The following is a 20095-nucleotide window of genomic DNA, read 5'->3' as shown; positions in this document are numbered from 1 at the left end:
GTAGTCTCGTATGATGGGAATAATGAAATGTTCCCTGTGGCATATGCTGTAGTTAAAGTTGAATGCAAAGATAGCTGGCTTTTTTTCCTTGAATGTCTACACGAAGCTCTTGGTATGGCATTTGATGATATGGCTCTGACTTTTATGTCAAACAAACAAAATGTATGTTACCAATCTGTTAATCACCATATTTATTTGTTCCTATTAATCAATGATAAATATTGGACTTTTTTCTTTTTTAAAATGCTTAGGGTTTATCGGATGCCATCACTAAAGTATCCCCTAATGCACACTAAAGGTGTTGTGTCAGACATTTATACTAGAACTTCAAGTCAACAGGCCATTCAGGATAGTTGCTTAGGAAGCACTTCCGGTCAGCAGCCTCTTCAACAACAGTCATCCAATTTGAGAAAGAAATGAAAGACATCAAGGATATATCCAATGATGCATATGATTGGATGATGAAAAATCCTACAAAATACTGGTCAAGACATGCCTTTGATTTTGCTGCTAAGAGTCCACAACAAATCAATAATACGATTGAGTCATTCAACAATTGGATAGAAGAAGTGAGAGACAAACCTATTATGTTGCTCATAGATGAGATTAGGCTGAAGATAATGAATAGGATGTTTAAGATGTTTGAGAATGGTTCCAGTTATCAAGTATCTAGTCCAATCACTCCTGAAATGAAGACAAGTTTAAACAAGGTACAATAGAAAGCAAGAGAATGCATTGTGCACCAAGCCAATTCACATTCATTTGAGGTGGTAGATATGTATGGTGGCAGGGTTGTGGTGAATTTATCAGCTAATACATGTGGTTGTAAGCTTTGGGACTTTACGGGGTTGCCATGCAAACATGCAGTAACATCTATCACACATAGTAGGGGGTCACTTCAAGCTTATTGCAGTCCATACTATAGTGTTAACATGTATCTCAAGGCATATAGTGAGTTCATTGAACCACTACCAGCATTGGCTGATTTAGTGATTGATACCAGCTCTGGGATTGTCCAACCTCCACTTTTTAAGAGAAGACCTGGTAGATCTCGAAAAAGTAAGAAAATAAAACTCGATGAGGGTCCTGCCAAGAATAAATCTTCAAGTGTAAGACGTGATATCTGCAACATACTTGGCCACAATAGGAGAACATGTCCTCGCGGTGACGAACAACCAAAGAAAAAGAACAGAAAAGGAAAGAAGGTATGACTCCTCACATGTAATTTACAATTGATCATTACTTACACAGAAAAAGCAAGGGGATGAGATTCAGCATGAAGGTAGTAGCTCCCAAGTATTAACAAGGTCAGAAGCAACATCTCAGCCTACACAACACACAATTCATGATAGAACTTTAGCCTGGTAAGCTATCAAGTACTTGAAATGGATGAGCAAATATGCTAAGAAGAAGTAGGCAAATGTACGTTGGTGATGGGAGAGAGTAGCTGGGATATGGAATTGGTGAGAGCAACTGGGATATGAAACAAACTTTTTTTTTTTTTTTAGGGGATGAGAAAGTTGTTATGACAAATGTTTATTGGGTTATGAAACTATTTGTTTGTTTCCTTATGTGTTGGAACAATGATGTTCAGTTGTGTTATGGAACAAATTGTTTGTTTATTTAGGTTTCGGAACAATGATGTTTATTTGGGTTTTGAAACATGGATGTTTATTTGGTACTCTATGGATGCACTTTAACTAGTTTGTGATATGGAAAGCTTATATGTCTATAGATGCACTTTAACAAGTTTGTGATAATGTCTCATATTCAAACGAAATACTGTCTATTTTTCAAAAAAATGGGTCAAGTAATGTGATTAATTGGTACGCATAATATTGTTTGCGTATAACCTTATTGTCATATTGTCCTATGTTGAAAGGAAATGCTGTCTATTGACTTAAAATTATGGGATAGACAATTACAGAGACACGAGAACTAAATTAATAAAATCAATGCAATAGAATTGAAAGTTGAAGAGTTAAAGCTACTCATTACAACTTAATAAAAGTAATACGATAGTCTTCCTAACTCCTCATTTTCTCCCAAACATGATAACAATAATCAAAACAAGCACCACTATTACAATTTGAAGAGTTCCAACAGACTTCTTTAATCCCTTTGCTCTTTTCTTCAAAGCACGTATCTCTTCCTTTACTCGCTGATCTTCAAGACTTCGGCCACCAACAAATGTCTATGGAGTGACTGTGGTGATATTATCTCTAGCATGAGGTAACATTTTTTGTTCTTCTATAGGATCACACCAAGAAAAGAATCCACAACCACGTGGTGCATTGGAGGCAATAATAGAGCTTATGTTTGATATTAGCTTTCTTTGAAATTCTAACTAGTGCCCTTTTTTGGCAATGACATACAATGTTCAAGTACTTCAGTACTGAACCTCGATTGTTGTCATTCACACTTGATGTTGACATTATGTATCTACAAAACCCAAATAACAATATAGTAAGGTAAATTTATTCGAATGCAAATCACTCAAAATACATTACCAACATTGCTAAATAGTTCTAAAAAGGCAATAACAAAAACAATGGTGTTAGCAGATCTCTCTCTTGAATGCTTCAGTTTAATTTTTTCCCCCCAAAATGGAGTTCAATCACAAAAAAATTAAATCTTAGAAAATATTCATTTACCATTGTTCTTATATTATTCCCAAAGTTGTTTGCATAAAGCAAGAAGAAGAGAAGCATCAATGGAGGAATCAAAATAAATCTGACCAAAACACATATGTATAATCACCTGCCCTAACTTCTCAAATGTAGCCCGCTGGAATCGGCTATTCCTAAATTCTATATTACTTCTTCCTTGGACAGTAATACTACTACCATAGCAAATTGTACCATGAAATCATGCTGGGTAATGGTTTAGGAACAAATTAGATGCATCCAAACCTGAGATTTCCTTAGGCTCTCTTCTCTTTTATACCCAAATACAATCTCTGCAATCCAACTTCTTCGCACTTTCTTCAGAAAATTGAGCCATCATGTCATTGTCAAATTCCAGAATGATTTGTCGTAGATGTTGCTTTCTGTCTTTCAATTGCCTAACTTTGTTCAATTTTTTTTTTCACTTTAATAACTTATTGATTGATTTTAATGAATGTGTCTTGATTTTATTGATTGATTTTAATGAATGTGTCTAGATAGATTAATGAATCGGTTGATGCCCTAACTTCTCAAAATCAGTGATAGGCTTCAATCTGGGGAATAATACAAACTAAATGATTAGTTATAAGAGAAGAGAGAAGAGAGAAAAGAGAAAAGGGACTACCAACCACCTTCGCCGAAGACGTCGCCTGAAAACCCCGCTGGAATATCAGCTCCTCTCCTCCTCCGCTGTCGCACTCTACTCGTCTCCACCTTATAGTTTTTGGGTACAAAAGAGAAGAGAGGAGAGTCTTTAAAAGGGTTAGGGGTAATTTCGTCAGTATTAATTTTTTAACAAACACATCTCTAACAGTGTCAACTTTGTGGGTTTAAATGTAATTTTTTGATTTCCAGGGGGGATTATGTAATTTCAGAAAACGACTGGGGAGGTTGATGTAAATTATCATTTACAAAATCATCCATTTGTATTACTTTATTAAAAGATGATATTTTGACTCTATTTAGATGTTTGGTAAACCTGTTCCGAAACCCTTTTGGGGACAATTTCTAGAGCGAAATGGCGTTTGGTAAAAATTGTTCTTAGAGTCGAGACATTCCTCATAGCCTGATGAGTTTGGGAAGCCACAACACCACCAGAGCCGCTATTACTTCCGGCTAAGGTTGTGGTCGAGTCCCAATGATGCTGCACTATATTCATGCAGTTGCCCCATTTGTAGAAGGAGTCTCTTGGGACAGTCTAGGACTGAACCCTAGCGATTCTAGCCAATTCGTCTTGCCCACCTGACTCCCTTGCCCCTCAGCTATGCTCGTTTGCAACAACCTCTCGCTCCCACCATAATCGCAGATCTCAGCCCTTTCTTCCTTCTTCCTTCTTCCTTTATTTATTTATTTATTTTTTTTTTTAAATCTCTCAACCTTACTCTCTCCCTAACCTGCAAATCAAAATCCAATAGAAAGGAACCCTTCTTATCTCTCTAAGCAATCTAAGAGCTTGGGAAGAAGCTGCCCAGATCGTCTCTCTAGACAAGCCTGGTGGTAGCAGAGGGCAAAGAATGATTTTCACCGTCGCAGAGATGGAGCAGCAACAACTTCTTCCTTGCAGAAAACAGAGAAGAACTTCATGTGGTCAATTTCAGGGAGAAATGAAACTTGAACCAGGTGCCAATTTCCAATCAAACTCTCAGAACTTTCGATTTGTTCTGATTCGTTCATTTGGAGACCTGAGAATGAGGGGAATCTCCTTTTGCCTCTGGATCACATCACCAACTCTGAAGGAAGTTGATGTGGAGGGGCTACATGGTCAGTAGAGCTTCAAAAACAACGAGCAGCAGGGATCGGTGGTGCTTCGTGGATAGCAATGAAGAAAAGGGCCCTCTAATGTCCACTCAAACAACGGAGATGACGACGCCTTCTCCTTTGTTCACTGATGCTTTTTGGGGATTTTAGGTTTTGTGGAAAGTTTTGGGTTTTTTGAGAGTCGATTCTCTTTTATTTTCCCAAAGATAATCCTAGAAATGAAGTAACGCCTAAAAGGTGTAACCTGATTCTCACTCTTGAGAAAGGAATTACCAAACACTTTTTTGTCCATAATGGACAAAAAAGTGTTTGGTAATTCCTTTCTCAAGAGTGAGAATCAGGTTACACCTTTTAGGCGGGATAAAAAATAGAAAATATCATCCTGGGAAAGTTATCAATGGGCTCTAAGAGAACCAAATTATGGTCAATCAAAAAAACATTTTTTTTTTTTGGGGGGGAGGTGTATGCAATTATCAATTATTAGCCCGAGAAAAGCGCATGATGTTGGAAATAATATAACACACAACCAAGAAATGGATTTATTGAAAAAGAATAGGACTCAAAGTAGGGATGAAGATGCATGATATCTTGACTAGGATCGAGTTTTTATGAGGCTACGGTGAATGGGCATCAGTTCACTATGGCCCATCGACATTGTACAATAGGGAGGAGATATATAAGGAGAGAGGAGGGTCACATCAAGACCCTCTCTTCCTTCACCGAGCAATAAAGGAAAACTTTGTTCTGTTAAATAATATTGACAACCTCAACAAAAGGATTAGAACACTAATCAAATTGTCATGATCAATATTTCTGCCGTTTCTTTAAATCTGGTGAGCTGAACACAACAATGGTTGCTTCTCTTGAGTCTAAACAAGGAATCAAACATGTTGCTTCTCTTTCCTACCCTTGTACTGTAGATAATTAATAAAAATATAAAGTCTTTATTTAGTAATGGCATCCACCTGCCACTTTGTCTTTGGGCAAGGGATCTCTGTTTGATCGCATAACCCTTGCACTAGTGAGGGATCAATGAAAACACGTGCAAAAGCATAAACATGAATGAGATTCTGAACTCATTCAGGGTGAGAAGGTAATTTCACGCACTTCTATAACTAAGCGTGGCACCTGGTGACCAACAACACAACTTTTATTTTATTGTATCATTAATATAAAAATTGACTTGAAAATAAAAAGAGAAACAGTCTGTGGGGCCAAGGGTTTGCATCTTTCAAAAGGCACAGATAAGACAGCAATAATAGAAACGCAAATATGAAACAAGGCAATGAATGGTGTATGTCTGTTTTGAATGCCAAGAACATAACATTGAGTGCCAAGAATTTCTATAGTTCATTGGACCATAATAAGTGAAGGTGATGAAGCTTGGGGCGTCTCTCTTTCTCTCTCTCTCTCTCGCTCTCACAACTCCTTACCTTTGGTTCACACAACTTCACATGGGTAGGTCCATGCGATGTTAAAACGAATAGAACCACAAAATCATAGACTGACTTTTACTAATAGAATCTTTTTTTTTTTTTTTATAAACTAAAGAAAAACTAAATTAAAAAGTAGGTTGAAAAATACATCCATCCGGGTTATATTCATACATTCGTTCTTTGGTTTCCGATGGATTGGTTTGCCAAGCTGGCCAACAAAATAACGACCTCACTAGAAGGTTTAAAACAAAAGGTTTAAGTGTTGCAACTGTTTATAAACATCTAAAACTAATGGGGCCACACTTAAAGGCCAAGAGGTCGAGGTTAGATCAAAAGCTAGAGTTTGCAAAAAGTCAGAATTGCTCCACACTTCCTTTACTTCCCAGTGCTGCTGTAATGCATCTTTGATCCCTAAAAGTAACGCCCTCACGTATCCTTCAGAAATGTCTCCTGTCATTAGGTAGTCAGTCATTAGTAAGGGAAACTTACAATTAGAAATAAAATAGATAGTTCATCCAGTGATTGATGGAGTTATAGCATAGCACATATATACCATAATTGGGAAATTAAAGACAAAGCAAGGGGTTTGGTACTGGGGCGTACCAAATCTTGTTGTGGAAACAGTCGATTATAATAATTTACCCACCATAAATCATGATTAAGGATTTGGTTGGACTAAGTTTATCCGACGAAAGTAAAATCTTATTTCTATGGAACCAAAAAAAGTATCAGAAAATGATAAACGCAGAGAAGAAAATTTATAGGTCCATCCCTAAAAGAGACAGGGTATTGAAGAAGTAAATAATTGAGTGTTGAAAAGAGGGAGCACTAAGAGAAGTGGTGTGTAACCCCAATGGTCTGGCTGCCTAGATGTGTTTGGTGATCTCACATGAGAGAAAGATGTGCCAAAGGGTTTCATGATGGTTCTTGCACAAGACACAAGAAGGGGCCACAGGTATCCACTGCCTTACCACATCCGTAATCGGGATTCCTCGCAATATTCTCCAAAAGAAAATCTTAAATTTGAGGTGGATGTGGAGTTTCCACAAGAATCACCACCAGTGTGAGCATAGAGAAGAAGAGCAAATACAATGTTTGATAATTCAACCAAATTAGTAGGTGTAGTATTATTTAAAAAACTAGCTGCTAATTTGGTGGTAAGGATACCAGCTTTCGACAAGTGACACCACCAAAGGTCAGATCGATTAGAAATTGGGATATTTACAATTGAATTTGCTAGAGAAGAAGGAAGGCTAGAATCCAAAAAACTAGAATTCCACATGCTCCCAAGCATAAAATTAGATACCTTGCTTTCGCTGTGACCATCAAGGGATCCAGTCATTAATGAAGCCAATGAATTCCCTAGGCCAGGAATCCACGGGTCCCACCAGATATCCGTATTGCATCCATCACCAATTTTCTTGATTATCATTTAGAAAGGGTGGGAAGGATACTTATAATGCTATTCCATGAAAGGGAGCCCTTCTTTTTGAAGGAAGTGTGATGGAAATTAGAGTGATTGGGAAAATATTTAGGAAAGAGCACTTGGGCCCACAACGCTTCAGATTCAGTCAGAAACCTCCACCCTAATTTTAATATGAGGGCTTTATTTTGGATTTTCGGTCTCCTAATCCCTAAACCACCCATAGATTTAGGAAAGAAGATTTTGTGCCATCCAATAAAGTGCAAGCGGTTTTTGTCCATTTTGTCCCCATTCCAGAAACGCAAGTAGATAGAGTCAAGTTTATTACAAATGCATTTAGGGAATAAAAAGATAGATATTAAATAAGACAGAACAGAAGCAAGAGTAGATTGTAATAATACAATTCGTTCTGCTAAAGACAAAAAGTTAGCCTTCCATGAAGAAAGTTTATACTTAACACAGAAAACAATGTGCAAAAAACGTAAGAAAGAAAAAGAAAGCTGCCTAGTAGCGTGGTCTCTATGCCAAGACATAAGGACTTGCAAAACTATTGCTTCATCCCTTGTGAAATCAGAAACCTCATTGATGTTGATGTCCTATGTATGTTCTCATTGGCCCCGTGCAGGTGCAAAGGTCATGCGACGAAGGAGCGATCTCAAAAACATGAATTGAGTAAGAAATAATGAAAGCAACAAGAAGCCATTTATTTCAATGGATGCAATATATCATATAAGCATGTAATGTCAATAAATGACTATGTGCGCGTACCATGATAAGATTAATAATACAATGGCATTTTTGGAGTGGGAAAAAAAAATCTCCCAGAATCTTATTTTTTCTTTTAGTCAATCGAAACAATTCATTCAACTCAAAGAAGCCAAGGAAAACTCTCTATGAGTTGAAGAGTTTATAGGAGACAAGTACAGGTGGAGGGGCAGAAAACCAGACTCAAGAGAGACACAACCTAACAACTCTAGAGGTAAGCAAATGAGTCTCAGAATTACAAGATCTGGAAATGAATTGGAAACTTATAGAAGAAAATGAGATAACTCAATCTAAAATATCCTCAATGATAGAGGTATATAGTAGCCCAATCAACCGCAGTCTCAAAATTATTTAAAGTAGATACAACGAAAGCATAATCAGAAGAATTTGGTTGAAGAAAGCCTAAAGAGGCCTTACACTCAATTTGACTTTGAATGAGACGAAACGATATTGGTGGCCCAATTTCATAATAGCTTGCATTTGTAGATTGGTGTTGCATTAGCATCTGGATGACTAAAACATGGATGATGTAGTACAAGTGCCGTATGAAGAGGCCTCCTTGGAACACTTTCATAGACAATTTCTGTAGGTTTGATAGCATGAACAAGCAACCTTCTCAATGGGAGAAGTCTTTCAGCAAGCAATAGTCTAGTGGTTCTTCTAAGGTATCCTCTTGGACGAATCATCTGTATTCTCCACTTGGGCATGTTTTTGACAGACCTATTGTGATGTTGAAGGCCATCATTCAATGTGTTACATGAAAAGGGTAGGGACATATCGCTGCTTATTGTGGCAACTATTTGGTATCTTACATTGACAAGGACTCATCAATTATACCTTTTGTCCTAGAAGAGCAGCTGACTCTCTAGACAATTAATTTGGAGGCAGAGCCTGAGCTGAGTGTAGTCAATGGTATAGTGAAGGGAAGCAAAAATCTTTTTGTGTTCATTATCATGTTTCGATCACTTGCAAGGTCCTTGTGAAATGCAATGACCATTTATGTAACTTGGTGATTGATGAGGGTATTTGTACTAATGTCATTTATGAAGACGTTTTTATTAAGCTTGGATTGTGGACTAAAACAAAATTTCATGGGTGAATAGCACCATTCACAGAATCATTAATAAGTGTTAGTTTGCTCGCATACTTTATTTGTGAGTTTGTGGATAATGTATGATGTGATGTCTTCCCTTTGAAGGTGTGTCACCTTTTTCTTGATCTAACGTGGTTGTTTAATATGAAGGCACAACACTGTGTGTTTGCAAATACCTACTCTTTCAACCACGATAACAAAGAAATGAAGTTTCTTTTAGTAAAGATCTCCTTCAAATTAAGCTCAAGTAGGAAGACCATTCCTCCTCTAGTGTATTGATTCAAATGATCTTCTTAGTTATTTTCAAAATATGCGAGTTAAAATAGATGTCTTATCCTGGTTGGACCAAAATGATCACCTCTTTAGAGACCTAAGATGAGACTGAACTAGCCCAACCTGGTTTTCTGGACAGAGGGGGCTAGTAATTGACATAAGATGTAATCTTCTATTTCATTTCAATATATTAATTTGAGTGGGTTGATTAAGTTGGAATTATTTTGCTAGTTTTTAAGATGTTTCTTAGATTGTTTAGTTGCCATTTTAGTTTTTTGGTAGAATAGAGTTGCCATTTTAGCTGGGTTTATATTATTATGTAAGGGTGTTTTTCTTTATATTGATGTTAGAGTAATAGAATGGAGTTAGGGACATGATGAGAAATATTAGAAGGAAAAAGAGTAGATTCCAATCTAATGCTGTCCCTCATTCCATTCAACTAACGTAGAGATGTATAGAAAGTGGAGAGAGATAGAGAGAGAGAGATAATTCTGTGAATTCTCGAGAAATTTGTATATATTGAGAAACTAATCTTCTAATGTTCCTATAGTATCTCAATTATTCTCTTTCTTTGCAGGTATCTGCTCATCACACGTCTCTATTCCCTACTATGGATTTAATATATATAAATATATATATATATATATATATAGAAAACTAATCTTCCTAAATTATCTTTTACCAAAAATAAAATCTTCCTAAATTATCTCCAACTTTCTTTCTGAATTTTCTCTTCCCCAACGCTCTAACACCCTTCTACCAATAATATTATCCACCCAAAAGTACTTGGGACTACTATACAAGCTATTCAGTGACTTCAGACTTAAATATTCTCTGAAGTTTGGTTCTATCACACATGACAGAATTAAATATAGTTGCAGGTATGCCAGGAAGTATGGGTGAATTGCTGGCTAAGCCCATACCGGTTTACCTACTTTCCCTACCAATATTTTCTCTGTTGTAGTTGAAGACATTACAGGGAAGGCTCATCCTAATCTTGTCTACCTCTGTTTTTTCCTATTTCAAATTTTCAACTCAATAGAAAGGAGAAGGTTTTTTTTTTTTTTTTTTTTTTGGGGGGGTGTGGGGGTGGTGGGCAACCTTACCCCAATCATTTGGAATCTGTCTTTCCACTCAGGCTATAGTTACCTTAGAAACCAATAGATAGATTAAATGTGTTTGACAACTATGCATTAGCACCTCTCAAATAAATTCATAAGAAAAAGCAGAATGAAAGTTGGCACAATTGCAACAGAAATAAATTAGATGGTTTGACAACAGAGGGCAGGGTTTTCCATGAGGAAAAAAAAAAAAAAAAAAACCCATCACAGATAAATGAATGGTCCATAGAATATAGAAATACTTAAACAGAGCACAAAATTATTTTGGCATAACCCTCTGCTGCATGAATCTCATGTCAACAACCATGTGAATAAACTGTCCTAAGCATGGTTCCAATTACAACAGCTCTCCTTGTATATAGTGGTAAATAATTCTACCCTACAACAGCTCTCCTTGTATGTAGAAATCTCCCTATTTCTACTCCAACAAATGGTTGGAAAGAAACATCTTTTTGTTTGGACAACATACACAATCTGACAAACATTCTAATTTTCAAGAGTAATACTTACAGAATTTATAAGTTCGGTAGCAGCCATGAGTGACCTCTTCCAACTCTGGCATCCCTGTGAAGGCAGGGAATAATAAGTTCATCATATTGAAACCCCTTTGAATCTTCTGATGTGTTCTATTTAGCAAGGGAGCTTCATCACATTAGTTCCACCTACTTATCTTTGTAATTGGTAGGGTTTCAAAATTGCCTCTACTATTTATCTATTCCACCCAATATCTTTATTGATGCGGTAAGATGTGCAAGCTCATCGGATTCTTCTACCAATGGCTGGACAAGAGTTATAGTGGAAAAACCCTTTGGGAGGGATTCTGAATCCTCTGTTGCTTTGACCAGTGGATTGAGGGAATACTTAGAGGAAGACCAAACTTTTAGGTGACTTTCTTGAACTAAAGTTGCTTCTTGTAGGTAAAGGACTATGGAATCTATTGTGATTGGTGTGGAATTTTTACTGTAGGATTGACCACTATTTCGGAAAGGAACTAATGGGGAACTTATCTGTACTCCGCTTCTCCAATTTCATCTTTGAACCTCTATGGTCAAGGCAATACGCAAGAAATGCACATTCATTTTTCTTTGAAGATTTTGGCACTGAAGGACGAGAAGGGTATGCCTCCTCTACAATGTCATTTATACTGGCCTTAGAACTTTTTTGGGGTGCTTCTTGGTTCTTACTTTATTTATTAAATTCAGGTATTTTGACCATTACGGTATTATAAGGGACATTATGCAGAACCATCTGACTCAAATACTATCACTTTTGCCATGGAAACTCCTGTCAGCTTAGATGCAGAAGGCATTAGGAATGAAAGGTTTTTGAAGAAAACATAAGCATGTACTTTTCTAAATTGTAGGTCACAAGACTTCCTCAGTTAATTTTTTCTCTCTGTTTGGTAGGTTAAAGTTCTTCCCTCAATGAAGCCTTTGCTACTCGACAATGTGTTGATAGGGCAGTATAAGAGCCATACCAAAGGAGGTATCAAATACCCAGCCTACACAGATGATAAAACAGTTCCTAAAGACAGTCTTACTCCAACATTTGCAGCAGTTGCACTTTTTATTGCTAATGCAAAATGGGATGGTGTGCATTTCTACTGAAAGTTGGGAAGGCATTACATATTAGGAGGTGTGTAGGAATACTAATGTTTTATGAAGTAGTGGAATTAATGAAAACAACAAATTCTTATTTATGATTACAAGAATTTTTAAAAGTGGAATGAAAATAATGAATTCTTAATTACGATTTTAAGACTTTTGAAAGTTGAATGAAAATAATATATTCTTATATGGATTTTTAGAATGATCTCTTTTTCTAAATTGGACAATGTATATTGATGTAATTACAAGGATAATTTCTAGGTAATATGTAAAATTTACTAATATAATTATTATTTTTTCTTATTTTTATATTTGGCAACAGATTTTATTATACCGTTGCTATAAACAGATTATTATTAGACTTAGGCGACGGGTAATTACCATTGGCATATACATTTTTTGTGACGGATTTTTTTATGTTGTTGCTATAAACAAATTTTGTCTATTATTTATATAGTTATAGGCGACGGCATTTGCAGTTGGCGACGGAACATATAAAACTGTTGTTAATATTATTTTTTTCAACGACCTATGTTTTTTCGTCGCTTATTTTTAACTGTGGCAGTATAGGCGACAGAATTGGCAACGAAAAATTAACCGTCGCCTTTAGTTTTAGAAACGATTTTTGTTTTTTTTGTCGCAAAAAATGTGTTTTCTTGTAATAACTACAAAAAGATAGTATGTTATCCAGGTTCTACTGCAGATTATACATTGAACTACCCTCAATAATGCAAAAATTAATAGTCATCAGTTTCCCTTGCTCGTAGCAAGTTTTATGTGAACTATCAATAGTCATTGGTTATATCTCTCTCTCTCTCTCGGGTTTTAAAAATAGGATGAAATGGAAGATATTTTTCGAAGCGTGATGTTGAAACCCTATTAGGAAAACATTAAGCATATTAATTGTTTGCAAATAAGAATATATATATATATATATATAAAATTTATGAGGAAAGTTAAGTTCTTACCTATGCTGACACAGCAACCTAAAATCATCTAGTTTCGACAAGAAATATAATTTTTCACCGAAAAATTGGAACAGAAAGAAGATCTTTTTTATTTTGGAATTAGAAGTTAAAATTAAATAAGAAATGTTAGAAAATAAAAATGATTTAACAAATTAGCATAACACTTTATATTTACCTTTTTTTTTTTATTCAAAAGCTTCGCAAATTCAATTGACTTAGAACTTGTGATGACCACGCACTTCGATAGATCATCGTTTTCAATTGACAATCCTTTATTGTTGTGATTATATAGATTTCTCAAATATAGAATAATCTCAATAGGTTAAACATCGTTGTATTTTGACAGTTTATTCGTTTCTCTATATGTGACAACAAATAAAACCAATTGTGTGTGTGTGTGTGTGTGTGAGAGAGAGAGAGAGAGAGAGAGAGAGAGAGAGAGAGAGAGAGAGAGAGAGAGAGAGAGAGAGAGAGAGAGAGGTGTTTCTATTCATTCGAACACGGAAGTGAAGGAAATAATTTGTGAAATTAGCGTGGTCCAATTTTTTTGATCTGCCCCATTGCCTTCATTGCTTTGTACACTGCACTTCTAATCTAGCTATGATTTTGTATGTAAATGATTTGGTCATCTCGGATTTTAAAAATATGATGAAATGGAAGACACTTTTCTAAGTTTGATGATAGAACCCTATCAGGAAAGCAATAAATGTGTTAATTGTTTGTAAATAAGATATATATATATATATATGTATAGACAAGAATTTATGAGAAAAGTTAATTTCTTACCTATACGGACACAGTAGTCTAAAATCATCTAGTTTCGACAAGAAAGAGAATTTTTCATTGAAAGATCGTAACAGAAAGAAGATCGTTTCTATTTTGGAATCTGGGGTTAAAAATTAAATAAGAAATGTTAAAAAATAAAATTGATTTAACAAATTAGCATAACACTTTATATTTACCTTTTTTATTCGAAAGCTTCACAAATTTAATTAACTTAGAACTTTTGATGACCATGCGCTTTGATAGATTGTCATTTTATGTTGGCAATCATTTATTATTGTGATTATATAGATTTCTCAAATATAGAACCAACTCAATAGGTTTAGCACCGTTGTATTTTGGCAATTTATTCGCTTATCTATTTGTGACAAAAATAAATCAATTGTGTGTAAGAGAGAAAGGGATGTTTTTATACATTAGAACACGGAAGTGAAGGGAATGATTTGTGGAAACAGTGTGGTCTAATTCTTTAGATTTTCCCCCACTGCCTTCATTGCTTTACACACTGCACTTCTAACCTGGCTACGATACATTTGAGCATTATATAAAGCATCACGCAAATTCTGTATGTAAATGATTCGGTCATCTAGGGTTTTAAAAATAGGATGGAATGGAAGACACTTTTCTGAGCGTGATGATGGAACACTATCAAGAAAACATTATGCGTGTTAATTGTTTGCAAATAAGAAATATATATATATATATATATATAGACAAGAATTTATGAGGAAAGTTAAGTTCTTAATTATACTGACACAATAATCTAAAATCATATAGTTTCGACAAGAAAGAATTTTTCACGAACAGAAAGATGATCGTTTCTGTTTTGGAATCTGTAGTTAAAAATTAAATAAGAAATGGTAGAAAATAAAAATGATTTAACAAATTAGTATAACACTTTATATTTCCTATTTTTTATTCGAAAGCTTCACAAATTTAAAATTGACTTAAAACTTGTGATGACCACACACTTTGATAGATCGTCATTTTCTATTGAAAATCCTTTATTGTTGTGATTATATAGATTTCTTAGATATAGAATCAACCCAATAGGTTCAGCATAGTTGTATTTTGAAAATTTATTCGCTTCTCTATCTATGACAAAAAATAAACCAATTGTGTGTGTGTGTGTGTGTGTGTGTGTGTGTGTGAGAGAGAGAGAGAGAGAGAGAGAGAGAGAGAGAGAGAGAGAGAGAGAGAGACGACGAGAGAGAGAAGAGAGAGAGAGAGAGAGAGAGAGAGAGAGAGAGAGAGAGAGAGATGTTCTTATACATTCGAACACGGAAGTGAAGAGAACGACTTGTGGAAACAGTGTGGTCCAATTCTTTAAATCTGCCCCCACTGCCTTTCTTGTTTTACACATTGCAATTCTAATCTGGCTATGATACATTTGAGCATTATATAAAGCATTATGCAGATTATGTATGTAAATGATTCGGTCATCTCGGGTTTTAAAAATATGATAAAATGGAAGACACTTTTCTAAGCATGATGATAGAACCCTGTTAGGCAAGCATTAAGCGTGTTAATTTTTTGCAAATAAGAATATATATATATATATATATATATAGAGAGAGAGAGAGAGAGAGAGAGAGAGAATTTACGAGAAAAGTTCAGTTCTTACTTATACTAACACAATAGTCTAAAATCATATATTTTCGACAAGAAAAAGAATTTTTCATCAAAAGATTGGAACAGAAAGGAGATTGTTTCTATTTTGGAATCTGGAGTTAAAAATTAAATAAGAAATATTAGAGAATAAAAAGGATTTAACAAATTAGCATAATACTTTATATTTACCTTTTTTCATGTGAAAGCTTCACAAATTTAATTGACTTAGAATTTGTGATAACCATGCACTTTGATAGATTGTCATTTTCTATTGACAGTCATTTATTGTTGTGATTATATAAATTTTCTCAGATATAGAATCAACTCAATAGGTTCAACATAGTTGTATTTTGACAATTTATTCGTTTATCTATCTGTGACAAAAAATAAACCAACTGTGTATGTCAGAGAGAGAGAGAGAGAGATGTTTCTATACATTCAAACACGGAAGTGAATGGAGCGATTTGTGGAAACAGTATGGTCCAATTCTTTAGATCTGCCCCCACTGCCTTCTTTGCTTAATTTACACACTCCAATTCTAATTTGGCTATGATACATTTGAGCATTATATAAAGCATCATGCAAATTCTTTATGCAAATGATTTGGTCATCTCAGGTTTTAAAAATAGGATGAAATGGAAGACACTTTTCTAAGTGTGATGATGGAATCCTGTCAGGAATGCATTAAACTTATTAATTGTTTACAAATAAGAAAAAAAAAAAAAAGAATTTATGAGGAAAGTTAAGTTCTTACCTATACTAACACAACAATGTAAAATCATCTAGTTTCGACAAGAAAGATAATTTTGCACCGAAAGATTAGAAAAGAAAGAAGATCGTTTCTATTTTGTAATCTGGAGTTAAGAATTAAATAAGAAATGTTAGAAAATAAAAATGATTTAACAAAATAGCATAACACTTTATATTTACCTTTTTTATTTGAATGCTTCACAAATTTAATTGACTTAGAACTTGTGCTAACCACCCATTTTGATAGATCGTCATTTTTTATAGACAATCCTTTATTGTTGTGATTATATAAATTTATAAAATCATTCAATAGGTTTAGCACCGTTATATTTTGGTAATTTATTCACTTCTCTATCTGTGACAAATAATAAGCCAATTGTGTGTGTGTGAGAGAGAGAGAGATGTTTCTATACATTCAAATACGGAAGTGAAGGGAACGATTTGTGAAACCAGTATGGTCCAATTCTTTAAATCTGCCCTCGTTGGCTTCATTGCTTTACACACTGCACTTCTAATTTGGCTATGATACATTTGTGCTTTATATCAAGCATCATGCAAATTCTGTGTGTAAATGATTCGGTCATCTTGGTTTTAAAAATAGGATGAAATGGAAGACACTTTTCTAAGCGTGATGATGGAACCCTGTCAGGAAAACATTAAGAGTTTTATTTGTTTGCAAATAAGAATATATATATATATATACAAGAAATTACGAGGAAAGTTAAGTTCTTACCTGTACTGACACAACAGCCTAAAATCATCTAGTTTCAACAACAAAGAAAATTTTTCACCGAAAGATTGGAACAGAAAGAAGAACGTTTCTATTTTAAAATCCGGAGTTAAAAATTAAATAAGAAATATTTGAAAATATGATGAAATGAAAGAGAATCGTTACATTTTTTTTTTTTTTTTGTTACACACAACAACAGAAGCAACAAATTACAAGTGGTACTTCCACCTTCTGAATTTTTCCAGGTTTAATGCCATTGTCATTCTCAATAAACAAATGACTATTGATAGTATATTCATGTCTAGGAGTATACCGTATGCCAACTCACTCCTATAAAATAACATATTGAAGACAAATAACTATGCCAATGAAAAAGAATTATACGACACATCTTGAATGCATGATGGTGTGGGGAAAAGTAACCACTCCTTTCCAAAAGTTAGTGGAGATTTAGCATGGTTCCATTTCAACATGAATGTGAAGGGCATTCATTTCCAAATAGGATTTGAGCTACCATTTATTTTATTTTATTTAGTTATATATTTTCTTCAGAGGGGGTGGAGATATATAGCATGGTTCCATTTCAACAAGAATTTGAAAAGCATTCGTTTCCAAATATGATTTGGGCTATCCTTTTTTTTTTTTTTTTCATGCCATTGGGAATTGGGGTTTAGATACTTTATGGGTGGGAAGATTTTCCCCCCCACCAAAAAAAAAAAAAAAAATGGAGAAAAAAGAAGTTTCATGATATATTTTAGGGTCATGTTTGGGCATACAGTGGGACATAAGATGAAGGTTGGGAGGATCAGTGGATGTACTGCATGTGGAAGCTAATATTAACAACCTCTAATAGGAACAATATGGAATATTAAATGGAGAAATCAAGCAGTTAATTCCTTTTAATATAATTTGGGGTAAATGACTGTTTGCGTTGGTTCCAAAACTTTCTAATTTTACGATTCATCCAAAAAGCTCCAACTTAGAAAATTGAAGATGGTCTGAAAGGACTGTTTTTTGGTTAGGTCCACTTTTGGGTTATCTTTTGAAGGTTGGAAGTTGACTGGTAGGCAAGAAGAATTTTAGATAAGGGAAAAGGATAGGTATGCTAGCGCATTACCTAGGAATAAGGTATGCTAGCGAGATTTTAACCATGGGATTTGACCATCTTAAATAAAACCGTTAGATGGAGAGAAAATGTCCAATGCTTCAATCCACCGTTGCTACACCTTATCTCTCCCCCTAACCTTGGTTTAACAATTCAAGCCTTGTCGGAACGTTGCCACCGGCAGTTCCCAAAACCCTCCACCGCCAATAACACCGCCCTCTCTCTCTCTCTCTCACAATCTGGTGGTAATAGGGCTAATCGGTTCTTCCAATGAGCTCACCGGCAAGAATTTTACAGCAATGGTAAAGAATTTCTTCCAAGCATCCCAAGCTCTGTTCATGGCTTGATTCTCAAGTGGGAGGAACTGAAATCTTTCAAGTGGAATACTTGATTCTCACGCAACTCTTCAAATCTGAAAATTGGGTTAATTGATACTGAATTTTTGGAATAAAAATATATTAGAACAGATGATCCAGAGCTTTTTTTATGTCGATGAGAGCAATTTAGTGGGAGTTCAGTGAGAAAGAAAACGATAGAGCAACTGGGTTATGAGATAATGGTTTTTGGAGCAAACCCAAACTATTGAGAGTTTTCCCATCTCGAAAATTTTTAGAGAGAATGCAGAACTTGCCTTCTGTGAATACCCATCCACTTGATTTTGTACTCCGTAGTTTCCTTTCTGGAAAATCTAAATTCATGGTGAAATAGAAAAATAAGAGAAACTCTCATCTTTGTTTAAAGATCAAATTTTCACTATATTACAATCTTATTTATGGAAATTAGATTTTTTTTTCTCTCTTTATTATTTGGAAAGAAGGGGATTTGGAATGTTCAAGGCACGGGAGATTTTCTTTCTACTCTTGTAGATTTTTCCTTTGAAGAATAGAAGATTTTGTGTATTTAATTTGTTATTAAATCCATTGCTATGAGAATCCCCACAACACTATTACATCAGTGATTGTAATAAGTTCTCCTTCTATTTATTTTCATTTTATGTTCCTGAGGCAATACTGTGAAATCTTACTCTGAGGGTATAATTTTTGGGAAAGTAATCTCTGATACTGAGTTCTTGAGAGATTTTTGTGAGTTTTGAGATTATTTTCTCCTTCCTTTTTGGGAATGGAACATCATCCAGAGAAGGATGAACAAGATGATCAGTCTCAGGTTGTGGAATCTGCAGAGAGCAAAGATAAAGAGGTTTTTCTTGATGGAATGAGGGTTTTGGCTGTAGATGATAATATTGTAAGAGATTCTGTACCATTGCTGTAAAATTCTTGCCGCCGTGATCCTCTACTGTACACCCCAGTTCCTGAACTCCGCTAGAAAGAAGAGTTTCGCAAGGAAGGTTCGCCGCCTTCTGAGGAAGAAGAACAGGAGAAGGAGACGATGGAAGAGGAGGAAGAGAAAGATGGATCTCACATAGCTAACTCGGAGCTTGGTGCCTCTGGTGGTTTTACAGGAACGTTTGAACTTTCCACGGTGATGCTTCGGGCAACTAGCCGGAGAAAGGGTCGTGGTTGTGGGAGTAGCAACCAGAGCGGCGACAGGTGAGGGCAAAGGAAGAGTTGGGTGGAAGAAAACCGTGGAGCAGCGGTATTGGGTAGGATTTGTAAGACCTAGCCACATGGATGGATGAGATTTTTCATATTTCATCTAATGGTTTAAATTTCGCTAGCATACCTTATTCCTAGGTAATGCGCTAGCATACCTATCCCTCTCCCTTTAGATAAAGGCACTTCCAAGCATGACCGCAAATAGTTATAATTGGAGGACAAGAATCCATGTAGCTGATCCATTTAGTTGATATAAGGCTGAGTCATTGTTGTTGCACTTTCAACGGAAAATCTTTGCTTGGATATTAATTACATCAAACAGATTTTAAATTGATCATGTTACCCATTTTATTAAGAAGAAGAAGAATATGTACCATCTGATGTAGCATGGGGATGTGGAAGGGAGAAATTGAATAATTTTGATGATTAGAGTATATCAATTACAAGATTGTG

At 35.2% G+C, this 20095-nt stretch overlaps 1 protein-coding gene across 1 annotated transcript; it reads left to right on the top strand.

Moving 5' to 3' along the window:
• The first annotated feature begins 932 nt into the window (after positions 1 to 932).
• Positions 933 to 19640, top strand: LOC122092924 (glucose-6-phosphate 1-dehydrogenase-like). The gene is given in 10 exon segments (XM_042663223.1): positions 933 to 1205; positions 1252 to 1307; positions 11282 to 11419; positions 11502 to 11651; positions 11738 to 11799; positions 11802 to 11855; positions 11940 to 12128; positions 12131 to 12170; positions 19184 to 19331; positions 19413 to 19640. Coding segments are annotated over 10 exon segments (1338 nt in total).
• Positions 19641 to 20095: the final 455 nt, after the last annotated feature.

This window comes from Macadamia integrifolia, chromosome 11, assembly GCF_013358625.1.
Source record: "Macadamia integrifolia cultivar HAES 741 chromosome 11, SCU_Mint_v3, whole genome shotgun sequence".
NCBI classification, from domain to species: Eukaryota; Viridiplantae; Streptophyta; class Magnoliopsida; order Proteales; family Proteaceae; genus Macadamia; species Macadamia integrifolia.
This window is presented reverse-complemented; position numbering and strand designations above follow the sequence as displayed.